Here is a 13,613-nt window from a genome sequence, read left to right as displayed (position 1 = left end):
TCTTTATTCAAACCAGGTATCTATTTTTACAATTCAACATCCTACACAAATATTATACCTCACAACAAATCTTCCACACTTTTACCTACGACGACGCATGCTTCTCAACCGACGATTCTTCTACCTGAGGTGCGACACTACCTCTATTCCAACAGTTTAGCCGGTTGCTAGGCTACCAGTTGCAAACAGCTATACTGGGCCGATAACCTGATAGAGAGTAAAAGCGTCTGAACAGGTATACAGTCTAGCAACGAATGATTTATGTGCTCAATTATAATGCAACGCTTACTACGCTAACATAACCTTCATTATTGATAAAGTATATCGAAGTCCATGCACCATTTAATAGTTTTATACCAACTTGATATGAAAACAGTGCCCCGTACGAAAATGAAATTGAGCCACTGTATGAGCCACAAAATTTTGGGCAACTGCAAGGTACATGGAGGTTTTTAATTTGTCTTTGATCCTACCATCGAGTTATTCCATGTAGCGGACCCCCACTGTATGGACCTATGCACAGAACTGCCAGATGATTTGATAGAAAATCTGTATCCACGAGGTTAGAAAACCTGTGTCCCATACAAAAAAATCTGTGTCCATACAAAAAATTGATAGAAAATCTGTGTTCCATACAAATTGAATCTGTGTCAGAATAAAAATATCTGTGTAATAAAGAGATATCTGTACATGTGGCAGCCCTGCCTATGCACGAGTTCACTATTTGACGTTTTAGCGGTGCCATGTTATTTATGTGCAGGGCAGGCAATCGTCAGATTCGTCACAGTGCGATGACGAAATAAAAAAAGACATCGTCATCCAGTATAATAACTCTGGCAGGTCGTCGTCTCTTCATCGACGAAAGAATGCACGACTAACTTCAATCCAAAATCGTCAACGAGCAAATTTTTCTTCATCCCGCTTGCTACCCTTACTCACAAGAAGAAGACGTTTACTGTATATTCGCTTGCTTCGCACCAACCAACGAATGCCATCACATAATTGCTTGTATTGGCACATGAACCCGCTTCCCTCATGATTCTAAAATAGCTTGGTTGGTAAGCGCGTGGTGTTGACGATTCGGAGATAGTTTGTTCGATTCCAGTCGTGTTTTGTTATTTTCTTTTTGTTTTATTTTTTCAAAAAATGCTCTCAATCTGTCGAAGACACGATTCATATTTTTAGTCGGCTCAGTGCTCCCGAACGAAGATTCGCCCGTAACGAAGGAATCGTATTTGTTCGTCATGACGCCGAGCCTCTGCGCCGGATCTCTGCGGCAAATCGTCATCCGACGCTACTTGAGTGACGATGACGATGCTTCTTTTAGTTTCGTCGCCGACTTTTTCCATTTGAAGGTGACGATTGTCTGCCCTGTTTATGTGACCATGGAAACCAGTGAATTCAGCACCGCTCAAACGTCAAATTAGTGAACTCGTGCATGGGTCCATGCATGTTGCTCAAGATTTATGCCAAATTCAGTTTATACCTAACGGGATAACCCCCTTTCTTTTCTACAACTGTCAAACAAAACGTCATTTTCCACTTGTTTTTGTTGTGATCTGATTAACTCGAAGCGCGACATCGTTCGAAGCAAAATTTATATTATATTTCCGCCGGTAAAACATGGGTGGAATAGATGTGGAGAATGTGTGCCGCCTGTGCTGCGTGAATAAAGGTCGTTTGCGGTCAATTTTCGAGCGGGCACCAAACGAATCACTCCCACTGCATAAGATAATCACGGACGTCACACGTTTGGAGGTAAGCACCGCTAGTTTAGACTGGTTCATAGTTTTTCAGTTTATGTCGTTTTCTTTACAAATTTGGCACAGGTTGAACTTGAAGATGGATTGCCAAACCAAATCTGCAGAGCCTGTGTCATCACGCTGGGTAAGATGCATAAAACCATCCTGAAGTATAGGGCAAACGATGGGAAGTTCCGACAGATGCTGAGTTCCAATCCGGTACCACAGGTTGAAATCAAGGAAGAAGAGGTGGACATAGAACAACTGGAGGAGACTTTTTTGCAGGAAATGTAAGTACATTGCTAGAGAGTCCAAATAAACCGATCAACCGGAAATAACTCTTTCTGTTCTAATTGCAGTCGTACAATATTGAACATTACATTTACCTTTTTCTCGATTTTCCATGCAAAATGGTCAAATTGAGATGGTTAGATCTGAGTTATGTATAAACCGGTTTGAATAAAAATTTCACAGTTCTTCAGACATAACTTACATATCATTATACAATTTAGAGCGATTTTTTTTTCAATCACGGGTTCAAAAGGAAAAAGAACTTCACTCAAGTAAAATTTTTGACTATTTTTAATTATTTAATTGCTGATAGAACTCAAATAACTCATGGTATTTTCATGTAAGTTGTAGTCCTAAACGAGATAGCCAAATTTGCTGAAGACAGTTCTTGTGTAGGGATTAGTGAGGGAATAGTTCTTAGTTAGTGCCGTTTCCCTGCACGCCAGATCTCCTAATAGCATCCTCGAGTGCATTGTTGAACAGTCACGAACGAAGTTGACACTTAGTCTGCGATCCGTATCCAGCTTTTAACGAGCGCTAATGGCTGCCGCCAACAGGCTTGCTTTCTGGTAGGGATTGGTCGATTTGACGTTTGGCTTGGGTCCGCTCAATATAAAACGACTCAAGTCAAACGTCAAATCAACCGATCCCTACTAGAAAGCGAGGCTATTTGCGGCAGCCATTAGTGCTTTTAAAAAGCTGGATACTCGATTTCGAACCATTCAGCGTAGCATGTATCAGCCTTATTAGTTTCACCGGAAAACCATGTTCAGGCATAATCTGCTTACGAACAATTTCTTTGAAAACATCAAAACAGAGAAAAAAGTTCCACAATAATTATTAAAGTTTGTCGTGCATGGTATACTAAATGATTGCGTTCCCATTACAGAACCATCGAGCCTATCCGAATCAAAGAAGAACAAGCAGAAGACGAAACGTATCTGAATTATGAACGGCTAGAAGAAAGCAAAGAGTCTGACGTATCAGATGCAGAGGCCAAACCCCCAGACCAGGCAGAAGATGGTTCGGAGACTGATACCGCCGATGAAGCTGTTCAGTGTATGGCCAACGAGAAGAAAATAAAAGAGTCTAAGATACCCGCTAGAAAAGAACCGGTTACCGCAAAACCGTCTACCTATCCACGAATGGTACCTTATCGTCGATACTACTATGATGATGATCCTAAGCGTCCTCGGAGGGACGATTACAAATGCTACATCTGCAAGAACCGTTCCCATGGTACACCCGAAGCCCTATCATTGCATTTGAACACTTGCCACACAGATCTACTGCCGTACACCTGTACGGAATGTGTAATGGAAGAGGTAGTTATTAAGAGTACACTTGCTCTCAATAACCACAAAAGACAACATTTAAATCCATTGAAATGTGAACATTGTGATAGACGATACAGCTGTAAGAATAATCTAGCCATGCACGTGCAATTGTATCACTCAGACAACAATTCTTCTCTAACCTGCGAACATTGCGGAAAAGTGTGTGCTTCAAAACCATCACTTCACCATCACATGAAGCTACATACCACTGCAGCGGCCTGCGAAATTTGCGGTAAAGTCTTCAAGGAACGGAGCAAACTGAAACGACACATCCAAAACCGGCACGAAAAACTTCGAAAATACGAGTGCCACATCTGCAAGAAGAAGCTCTCAACCATACACTCTGTTCACATTCATATCAAATCGTTCCACTCTGAGAAGAAGTTCAAATGCAGTTACTGCTCGAAGTTGTTCGGCACGGAGGTAGCTCAACGTATGCACGAGAAAAAACACCTCAACAATCCCAAATTCGAACCGCAAAAGAATTGGACCGAATATTACACTATTCTGGAGGAAGATAAGCACAAGCCCAGATTGACCCAGCGCAAAAAGTGCAACCTTTGTGGACATGTGACCAGAAACATTGCCACCCATCTGGGGAGCAAGCATTTCCCCACCGAATATCGGTGCCACATCTGTGGCGCGGTTTTCAAAAAGAAAGCTTCCTTCGAAATCCACGTGCAGGACCACGAGCATGGCAAGGCCCATCGGTGTCCAATCTGTGGGCGAGAGTTTTCCGAGAGGCGACATCTGATCGAGCATCTTCGGACGAAGAAACACCGGGAGCACCCGTTGGCCGTGGCACTGCTCAGTACGGTCAAAAAAACTATCAAAACGGCTTCCTCCACGAAAAAGAAGGAAGCGAAGTCCGACGACGAAGGCGAAAGTGTGCAGGAAGAGGTGCAAACGGATTTCGATATCGCAACAGATAGTTTTATGTAAGAGGTTTGATGTTAAGTTTTCCTATACATGTACCTATAAGTAACATCATAGGAAATAAACAAAATAGATGCTATTTATGGTTGTCATAAATTGTTTTTGCCTTTATGATTACAATCGTCCCACTGTGGATAGTCTTTTATACGGCGAACAGGAACGAAGAGACTTCCAGTTATAACTACTACTACTACCATCAGTGCATCAAACTCCGCTCATGTAGAACAAATTTTGAATTTTAGAGCCAGTTCGCGAGAGCCGCAACCCCATCTTCGATGTTCTTCGATCGGGGAAATTTTCAGGGTTTGTTCTCTCACGTAAAAGATGTTTTTATATTAGGAGGAAGTGGGACAAAATGACCTCCAATGATTTCATGTCACTGAACATGCAAAATCACAAAAACTGATATAACTATAGTAAAAGTGCACGGATTAGGATGATTACTCCACGTTATATAAACTTCAAGATAGCATGGTTTATAAACTTTGAAAGTACTTGAAATAAAAAAAAAACAAGCTTTTCATAAAAATGTTTTATGATTCTCAAATTGATTTTTTCTTGCCATCCGAACTAGGGTAGAAGCCTTAGTAGATCTCTAAGCTAAACTGCGCACTATGTCCCTCCGAACATTTAGGGGGAATGGTCCTCCGGAAATCTAGGGGGTTGGTGTCATGCCCTGCAAGCCAACCGTAAAAACACATCAGCACAGGAACGTCAACGAAAGAATACGGACCGGAACAATCGGCAAAGACCACAGCGACGAAAAAGGACTAGCGATTGGAAACTCGGTACGTGGAACTGCAAATCTCTCAACTTCATTGGAAGTACTCGCATACTCTCCGATGTACTGAAGACTCGTGGTTTCGACATCGTAGCGCTGCAGGAGGTGTGCTGGACAGGAGCATTGGTGCGAACGTTTAGAGGTAATCATACCATCTGAGGGATTCCACGGAGGCATGCAAGTCGATTCTGATCGACCATTTCAAAAATAAGGTACCGTGGGGCAAGTGGGTAATGGAATTCGCATAGTTGAGATTCTTCAAATTCTAGATACTTTAAATTGAAACAAATGAGGTCGTTTATATTTTTTAGTTTGACTCCCACCAAATATAAGCAGCATGCTTTAATTGATTTTTATGAAAAATTGAAGAAAAAAATATAGAAAAAGTTTTTGAAAAATGTCTTCTTACTTTTCACTTGCCCCAAAAGTGGGGCAAGTGAAAAGTTTACCGTTTTGAACAATAAATTCAAAAACAAACAGTTATATTCACGATTTATATTAGCTTTAACATTTGTTAAGGCTTCCCAATGAACAATAACATAAGTAACATGTAAACAAAGAAAATGTTATTCTTTACACTTGAATTTTCTTCTGTTCAGTTATGTTAGTTGAAATGATTCGACAACATTATGACTGCAACATTTCCAATGTTAGTTCTTACATTATAGGACAGCAATTGCATTTCTGCTCTGTAGAATTTCCACCGCTCGTTATTTGTTTTTGAGAAAGTCGGATATGACGTCGGATAACTCTTCGGGAGAAATCAAATAGAATCCTTCAATAACGTATTTAGAATATTTTTTATGTGGATAGACCTATACCCCATTTTTATGTTTTGAACTAGCTTTACATAGACATTCCACGAGATTTCCGTGTGTTCTATAATATTGCAACTTTTCAATCAAAGTCTTCCTTTCAATTGGCTGCCCGAAGTAGACATATTAATATTGTAATGTTTGGCAACATATTTTAGAGAAGTTCCATGATTTCTAACAGCTTTTAACACTATACTCCAGTGTTTCTTGAATTATCAGCACGTTATGTTTTTCTATGATAATTGCGAATGTAGTGAATCATTAGAACTGGCAACACAGTTATGCCAGTCTGTTACCTTAGAGAGCAGAATAAAAAGTTACCTCCTCGTGTAAGCGTGTATTTCATTCAGCTCCATTACATTTTGGCGACGAATGGAGAAAAAAAGATTAAATTCATCGAGGAAGATTGTAACACACATGGAATATTCGTCGGTACGTTGATTAAATTCGAAATAAGACTGAGAATACAGGATTCACAAGGAAAATAATTCGGAAAAGCGTTGTGTCTGTGGTCAAACATAACCTATAACCAACATCGTAGTGAAGTGGAATCGCAGAATCGAAAAAGAATCGCTGAGAAAAGGATCCAAAACAAAAACGGAAAAAGTGTCTCGCCATAGTTGCGTAAAAGAAAATGGAAAATAGTAAATCAACATTGTTGCCTTTCGATACCTCCAACACGGTATCAATCGGAACGCGCTGGAAAAAATGGAAACGTTCGCTCGAGTTGTTCCTTGAAGTAAATTGTGTGGCTCTAGCATCCAGGAAAAAGTCCTACCTATTGCATTTTGGCGGATCACAAATCCAGGATATCTTTTTCGATACACCTGGTCACGATGCTCAACCTCCAGCAGATTCGGACGTTTACAAAGAGGCTATCAAATTGCTGGATGCACATTTCGCACCTTTTTCCAATATCCCGTACGATCGTTATGTGTTTCGGCAAATGAAACAATCGGAAGACGAGTCCGTCGAGAAATTTGTCGGTCGTCTAAGAGAGCAAGGACGTTTGTGCGATTATGGGGCTGTACTCGACATGCGTGTTGCAGAGCAGGTCTTCGATAACAGCGTATCAGATGAGTTGCGAGAGGTTATCATCAAAAAGAAGTTGATCAGCGTTGAGGATATCGTACAAGAAGCACGCATCCTTGAAACAGTGCATCGCAATAAAGAAGAGATGAAGAAGAACACAGTGCCAGTGGATCAAAGCAATTTGAACCTAGTACAAAAAGGAGCGAACAAGGAAAGATGTTTTCGGTGTGGAAATATCGGACACTTTGCGAGTGATAAGCGTTGCCCAGCGAAGAACAAAGTGTGTGATAGTTGCAAGCTGGTTGGACACTTTCGTAAAATGTGCAAAACCAAGCCGGATGACCGAAAAATGAAGAACAAAAGAGGGAAGAAAGTGTGGCAAGTTCAAGATTCAAGCGATGAAGGTGGTGCTCGAGCCCGTAGCGATTCCAGCAGCGATGACAGTGACGACGACGTGCAGCAAATTTACGCAACGGGAACCAAACATGATCTGGTGACATGCTATACAGGTGGCGTGAAGCTAGATTGGATTATCGATACCGGAGCTCATGTGAACGTGATCAGCCGCAAAACTTGGCGATACTTGAAAGAAAGCGGGTGTAAATACAAGGAACTGCAAAAATCCAGAAAATTCCTCAGCGTATACGGCGACGGCAAACTGAAAGTTCATAAAATATTCAGTACGGATATTGCAACACGTTCAACGACAGTGTTCCACGAGGTGTATGTGGTCGACAACGAAACTGGCGCTAATTTGCTGAGCAAGAACACATCGTTGGAATTGGGAATTCTGGAGATTCGCGGGGAGCTGTTCTGTGTGCCTGACAAGGAAGAGCTGAAAGTAGGAAAGGTAAAAAACTTGCAGGTAAAAATCAACATCAACAAAGACGTAGTTCCAGTCCAGCAACCCTGTCGGCGTCTGCCGATTCCTTTGCAAGGCGTCGTCGAAGAAAAATTGGAGGACCTGTTGAAGCAAGATATCATCGAACCGGCTCCAGTGAAGATTACCTGGGCATCTCCTTTGGTAGTCACCCCGAAAGATGGAGGTAGAAGCGTACGCCTGTGCGTTGACATGCGTATGGCCAACAAAGCAATAATACCCGAACGCCACCCGTTACCTACGTTCGATGAAATAATGCCTCATCTAGACGGCTGCAAGTATTTTTCAAAAATCGACCTCGTAAAAGCTTTCCATCAAATCGAGCTGGACCCCGCTTCTCGCGAAATAACTACCTTTGTAACTCCGACCGCATATTACCGCTACAAAAGACTGATGTTCGGTATGAATTGCTCCGCAGAAATATTCCAACGAGAAATCGAGCGAATTTTAAAGGGAATAAAAGGCGTTCGAGTATTCATTGACGACATCCTCGTGTATGCAAGAACGAAAGCAGAGCACGACGCTAGAGTTCAACTAGTTTTAAAGCGACTTGAAGAAAATGGACTGACGATTAATCTAAAAAAATGCGAGTTTGGAAAGAAATCGGTAGATTTCATGGGGCATACACTGTCGGAGCAAGGCATACTACCAATGAATGACAAGATCAGCGCTGTACAATCCTTCCGGCCTCCACAAAACGCTGCCGAGATGCGTAGTTTCCTTGGGCTAGTAAACTACGTTGGTAAGTTTATTCCAAACCTCTCGGAAATGTCAGCCACTCTACGACAAATGGCAGTAAAGGATGCCAAATTCCAATGGACGAGTGAACGGCTACGAAGCTTCAAGAAAATCAAGTCTGCTCTGGCCAATCCGAAGCATCTCGGGTACTATAGCCCACGAAACCGTACGCTGCTTATCACTGACGCTAGTGACAATGGAGTGGGTGCTGTGTTGGTGCAGGTCATTCACAACGAAACTCGCGTAATCAGCTATGCAAGCAAGAGTCTCAGCAAAACGGAACGGAAGTATTCAACGCTCGACAAAGAAGCATTGGCGATCGCTTGGGCAGCCGAGCGATTCCAGATGTACCTAACGGGTTTGGAATTCACGGTAGTAACGGATCATAAGCCGTTAGTTAACATCTTTAACGAAAAGTCATCACCTAATAAGCGGCAAGAAAGATGGGTCTTAAGGATGCAATGTTTTCGATATCGAGTGATACATGTTCCTGGAAAAACAAATATTGCCGACCCACTATCCCGGCTACCAGAAAATTTGAAGAGTAAAACTTTCGATAAAGGAGCTGAAGCAGCACTTTGCGCTATCGCCGAAGTCAGCAAGCCGACAGCAGTGACGATGGACGAGATCATTCAGTGCTCTGAAGAGGATTCGGAGATACAAAAAGTAAAGAAGGCACTACATGATGATCAATGGCAATGCGTTTTGAAGAGATATGCAGCGTTCAAGAACGAGTTATGCTTTGAGAACGGTGTACTGCTGAGAGGATCTCGAATTGTTATCCCACTGAAACTGCGGGAAACGGTTCTTAAGTTAGCGCACAGCGGTCATCCAGGTCGTGAAAAGATGAAGCGAAGAATGAGGATAGCGATCTGGTGGCCTGGAATGGACGCAGATGCAGACAAAAGTTGTCGAGAATGTTTTGATTGCCAACTTGTTGCTCCTTTCGAAAAGCCGGAGCCTTTGTGTATCCGGGACTTGCCAGCTGCTCCATGGGTTCACCTAGCGGGTGATTTTCTCGGCCCACTGCCAGATAACAGCTATGTATTCGTGTTGATTGACCTCTACAGTCGATATGTTTTGGCAGAACCGATGACCAGAACAACCTCTCGTGATGTAATTCGTTTTTTGATGGAAACTTTCACTAGGATGGGACTTCCGCTAGTGTTGACATTCGACAACGCTAGGAATTTTTCAAGCCAGGAGATGAGAGACTACTGCATCGACAACGGTATCAAGCTGACCCACACCACGCCATACTATCCTAGTGCAAATGGCGAGGTTGAACGCCAAAATCGGTCGATCCTGAAAATATTGAAGATAAGCAAGCAACATAACACGGATTGGAAAGTGGCTCTTCAAGAATATATGTACATGTACTCTCTCACCCCACATTCCGTGACGGGAGTACCACCGGCGGAATTAATGTTCGGAAGGAGATTTCGCGATTTGATTCCCCACTTTGAGATGCCATTTCTGGACGACAGCGAGATGCGTGATCGGGATCGAATGATGAAGTACCAAGCGAAAATCTACAGGGACGAAAAAGTTGGGGCGAAGGAGTCAGCAGTGTCAGTTGGGGACGAAGTGCTAATGAAGAACATGCTACCACAAAACAAGCTGGCTTCTAAGTTTTTACCAACTCCAGCGAAAGTAATCGAACGACATGGTAACAGCGTGACACTCGAAACTCAAGATGGACAGACGTACAAGCGTAACACATCACATGTGAAACCATTGATACGTCCTTCTATCACAGAGAAAGATACACAACTGGATTCGGCATTATCGACATCAGTGAATCGTGAAGAACCCTTAATCACGGAAGAGGACACCAATAAGGAGCCTGCTGAAATGTTCAGACCCAGCCGGCAGACAACGCGTCCTAAACGCTACGACGATTATCATCTTGATTAAGCTAAAGGTTATTCGGTGTTTCTCAACTTTATTAAATTGAAATAAGAGAGATATGTAGTGAATCATTAGAACTGGCAACACAGTTATGCCAGTCTGTTACCTTAGAGAGCAGAATAAAAAGTTACCTCCTCGTGTAAGCGTGTATTTCATTCAGCTCCATTACAGCGAACCATGTTTACTTATGGCTACTTAAAGAGAAAACACAAATTCAATCTCTAATGATAAACTTTTCACTTGCCCCACCTGATTAGAAAATTGACGGTGTTTCAAGTTGGTTATTTTTAAGTCTATGTCGAATTAATTCTAAAACTTTTTTTATTGCAGTTTGAAACTGTCACAGAGGACAACTAAGAAGTGGTACAGGAAATTATTTTCCGCAACTTTTTTCCACTGAAAATATTAAAATAAGATTGTACGCCGCCAACTTGTTACGGAGTAACAGTTGACAGGTTAACAATTTTTCGCTCTATCATACAATAATGGCTGAAAAATTTCAGAAATTTCTTACCTATCGTAATATTCTCAATTGCCTCGAAGGTTTACGCATGAGTTTGAAACATTAATTCACATATTCAGTAAAATATATCAATTGTTTTCACTTACCCCATTTACCCACTTGCCCCGCGGTACCTTATCTGAAACTTTGCACAGTTTTTCAGTTCCATCTAAATCGTCATTTTCCGATATCAAATCTTCAAGTTGAGTCACGACTAACTTTTCAAAAGGGTGTATGTGAAAATGGTTCAAAAATATTCAAAAAGCTGCACAGCAAAAACCGTTCGTTCGATTGTTAGACAACTAAAGAAACAAAGTTAGACAACTAAATAAAGATTCAAAAAAATACACACAGTGAAAAAAAAATTTTTTTGCATTAAAAAACATCATTTTTGTCACAAAAACTCAAATATCTCAAAACCCTATCGGAATACCAACGTAATTTTTTGAGGGAAAACGCTATCTACCATAAAAATTTGGTGATGGTAAGCCAATAAACAAAAAAGTTATGACATTTCAAATATTTCACAAATTTGACACTTAGGGAAAGTGTACCAGTTATGGCCATAGTGGTTCCCTATTTGGCCATATGCAAAATTTGAATAACTTTTACATTTTTTACCTTTTTGAATGTTTTAACATTAGGGGGGTCTGTAGCCTTGAGGTTACGCTTCCGCTTCATAAGCGGAAGGTCATGGGTTCGATTCCCAGCCCCTCCACAAAAAACCCGTCCAGCCACCAGAAGACGCCTCACGGAGCACATCCATCCTCCGTCAGTATCAGATGGTGACTGAGACAAACTGACCCTCTTCGCAGGCAGCTAGCCTCACTAATAGCAGAGCTCTCTCCTACCTGCTCGGTGTGAGAAAGAGTAGGAGAGAGTGAAACTAGATGTAAATATAGATAAGTTGAAAATAGATCTGTATCGATAAAGCAGCTACAGATCAACTGAGTCCGGCACAGTAGTGGCCACGAGCACGGAGTGCCTATAAATAATAATAAAAAAAAAATGTTTTAACATCAAAATTTATCCTTTATTTTACTGCTAAAACACAAAAGATTTATCAAAATGTGAAGGCATTCAAGATATCACGTATGGCGAAATAGGGAACCACTATGGCCATAACTGGTACACCTACCCTAGTGAAAAAAAAATTTTTTTTCATTGTTAATTTTTTTTAAGAACCCCAGTTTGTTGCTGAATTTTTGTTAAGGGTACCACATGAGGTTAACAAGTTGTTTTCATGATATTTTATTTAATTATTCATAACTATTATAGCATCTATTAGAAAGTTAGACGCGATCCAGTGTTGTGATCTAAAGTCTTGATAGTGTCATATTTTTTATTGTACGTAACTGAAGAAAAAATCTCTCAATAGTGTTGAAACCTTTTGATAAAAGAAACCTATAAGAAATCTAATATTGAAGACAAAAGCTACAAAAAAAGTTTTCTATACAGGTATACGATTAGTTTACCTGCAAAAAGTTTACCTCGTAGAGAACAAGGCGGGTCTATACCCAGGTGATCTAGTATACGTAAAGCAGGTCGGTTTTCTCGGCGCTGGTTTTCTCCACAAAGTTAAAATCTGATTACACCTGGGTATAGACCCGCCTTGGTAGAGAATAGACTTTGTTAATCATATTTGGGAGAAAGCGAGTAACTTCAACAACATCGAAAACATGATAGGTACATACCATGAACATACTCACGAAAAAGCTAAAAATATACTACCACTATGGTTATAAAAGATTTAATTGTAAAATTTTTCTTCTGTCAAGCAAACGACACCAAACTAGTCAGTAAAAACTTAAAAGCGATTTTGTTTATTAAAATCTAACGAGCAACATGAGTAGTCGCTTTCTCAACTGTTGCAGGCCGTTTGCAGAAAAAAAGTGTTCGAAAGAGCTACGAAATCTCACCGAAAGCACCATAGATAAACTGAAAGCGGCTGGTTATGCTCCAATGTCTACATTGAATACAAATTTACGCCAAATTTATTGTACGTCCTGCCGTTTAAACGTTGACAAACAGGCAATCTGTACATCATCGGTGGATCAGGTTGCAGGAAGTTCGAAAACAACAACAACTGAGGAATTACTAGATGCACCGACAACAACTGAGGAGTTACCAGAAGTACCAAGTGCAGATAGTCTTGCCACGGTACCATCAGCGACATCTGTTTCAACAAATCAATCAGCAGATGAGTGCATCCAGAAGGTCAACATCGAACGCTTCAACGAAGGGATAGCTGGAATAAAAGTGACTCCGATTAAATGGACGAAGATGGGTTACGTCAATTATCCCGAGAAAAAATACCGTGAAATCAACGAAGCTGTACGAAGAAACCTCTTCAAATTAGGACCTGAGGATGTGGAAAATACAGACTACGATGAGGTACCGTGAGGGCCCCTAACTCTGCGCACTTTTACCAAAATCTACCAAAATCTGGTAAAATACTTAAATTTTTGTTTACAACTTTTTTTTCATATCTTGCTACAATAGTAATAAAAAAGTACGCGAAGAACTTTCTTGACAAATTTACGTTTATTACTTAAATAAAAAATAAAATAGCTTTAAAAATATTGAAAAACGTCCAAATTGACTGCCCGTTAGCAAAAATGCTAAGGGAGTACCTCATCACTTAAGTC

At 40.9% G+C, this 13,613-nt stretch overlaps 1 protein-coding gene across 1 annotated transcript; it reads left to right on the top strand.

The window, feature by feature from the left end:
* The first annotated feature begins 1,527 nt into the window (after nucleotides 1-1,527).
* Nucleotides 1,528-4,385, top strand: LOC5572740 (zinc finger protein 37). The gene is made up of 3 exons (XM_001660511.2): nucleotides 1,528-1,758; nucleotides 1,830-2,032; nucleotides 2,923-4,385. Exons 1-3 carry the CDS (start codon nucleotides 1,624-1,626, stop codon nucleotides 4,310-4,312), a joined length of 1,728 nt encoding a protein of 575 aa, XP_001660561.1. The 5' UTR covers nucleotides 1,528-1,623; the 3' UTR covers nucleotides 4,313-4,385.
* Nucleotides 4,386-13,613: the final 9,228 nt, after the last annotated feature.

This window comes from Aedes aegypti, chromosome 1 (assembly GCF_002204515.2).
Source record: "Aedes aegypti strain LVP_AGWG chromosome 1, AaegL5.0 Primary Assembly, whole genome shotgun sequence".
Classification (NCBI taxonomy): Eukaryota; Metazoa; Arthropoda; class Insecta; order Diptera; family Culicidae; genus Aedes; species Aedes aegypti.
This window is presented reverse-complemented; position numbering and strand designations above follow the sequence as displayed.

Coding starts and splice junctions, on each gene's coding strand:
- LOC5572740 (XM_001660511.2), top strand. CDS start 1,624: ATGGGTGGAATAGATGTGGAGAATGTGTGCCGCCTGTGCTGCGTGAAT. Junction 1,759..1,829: donor CGGACGTCACACGTTTGGAG/GTAAGCACCGCT, acceptor AATTTGGCACAG/GTTGAACTTGAAGATGGATT. Junction 2,033..2,922: donor GAGACTTTTTTGCAGGAAAT/GTAAGTACATTG, acceptor TTCCCATTACAG/AACCATCGAGCCTATCCGAA.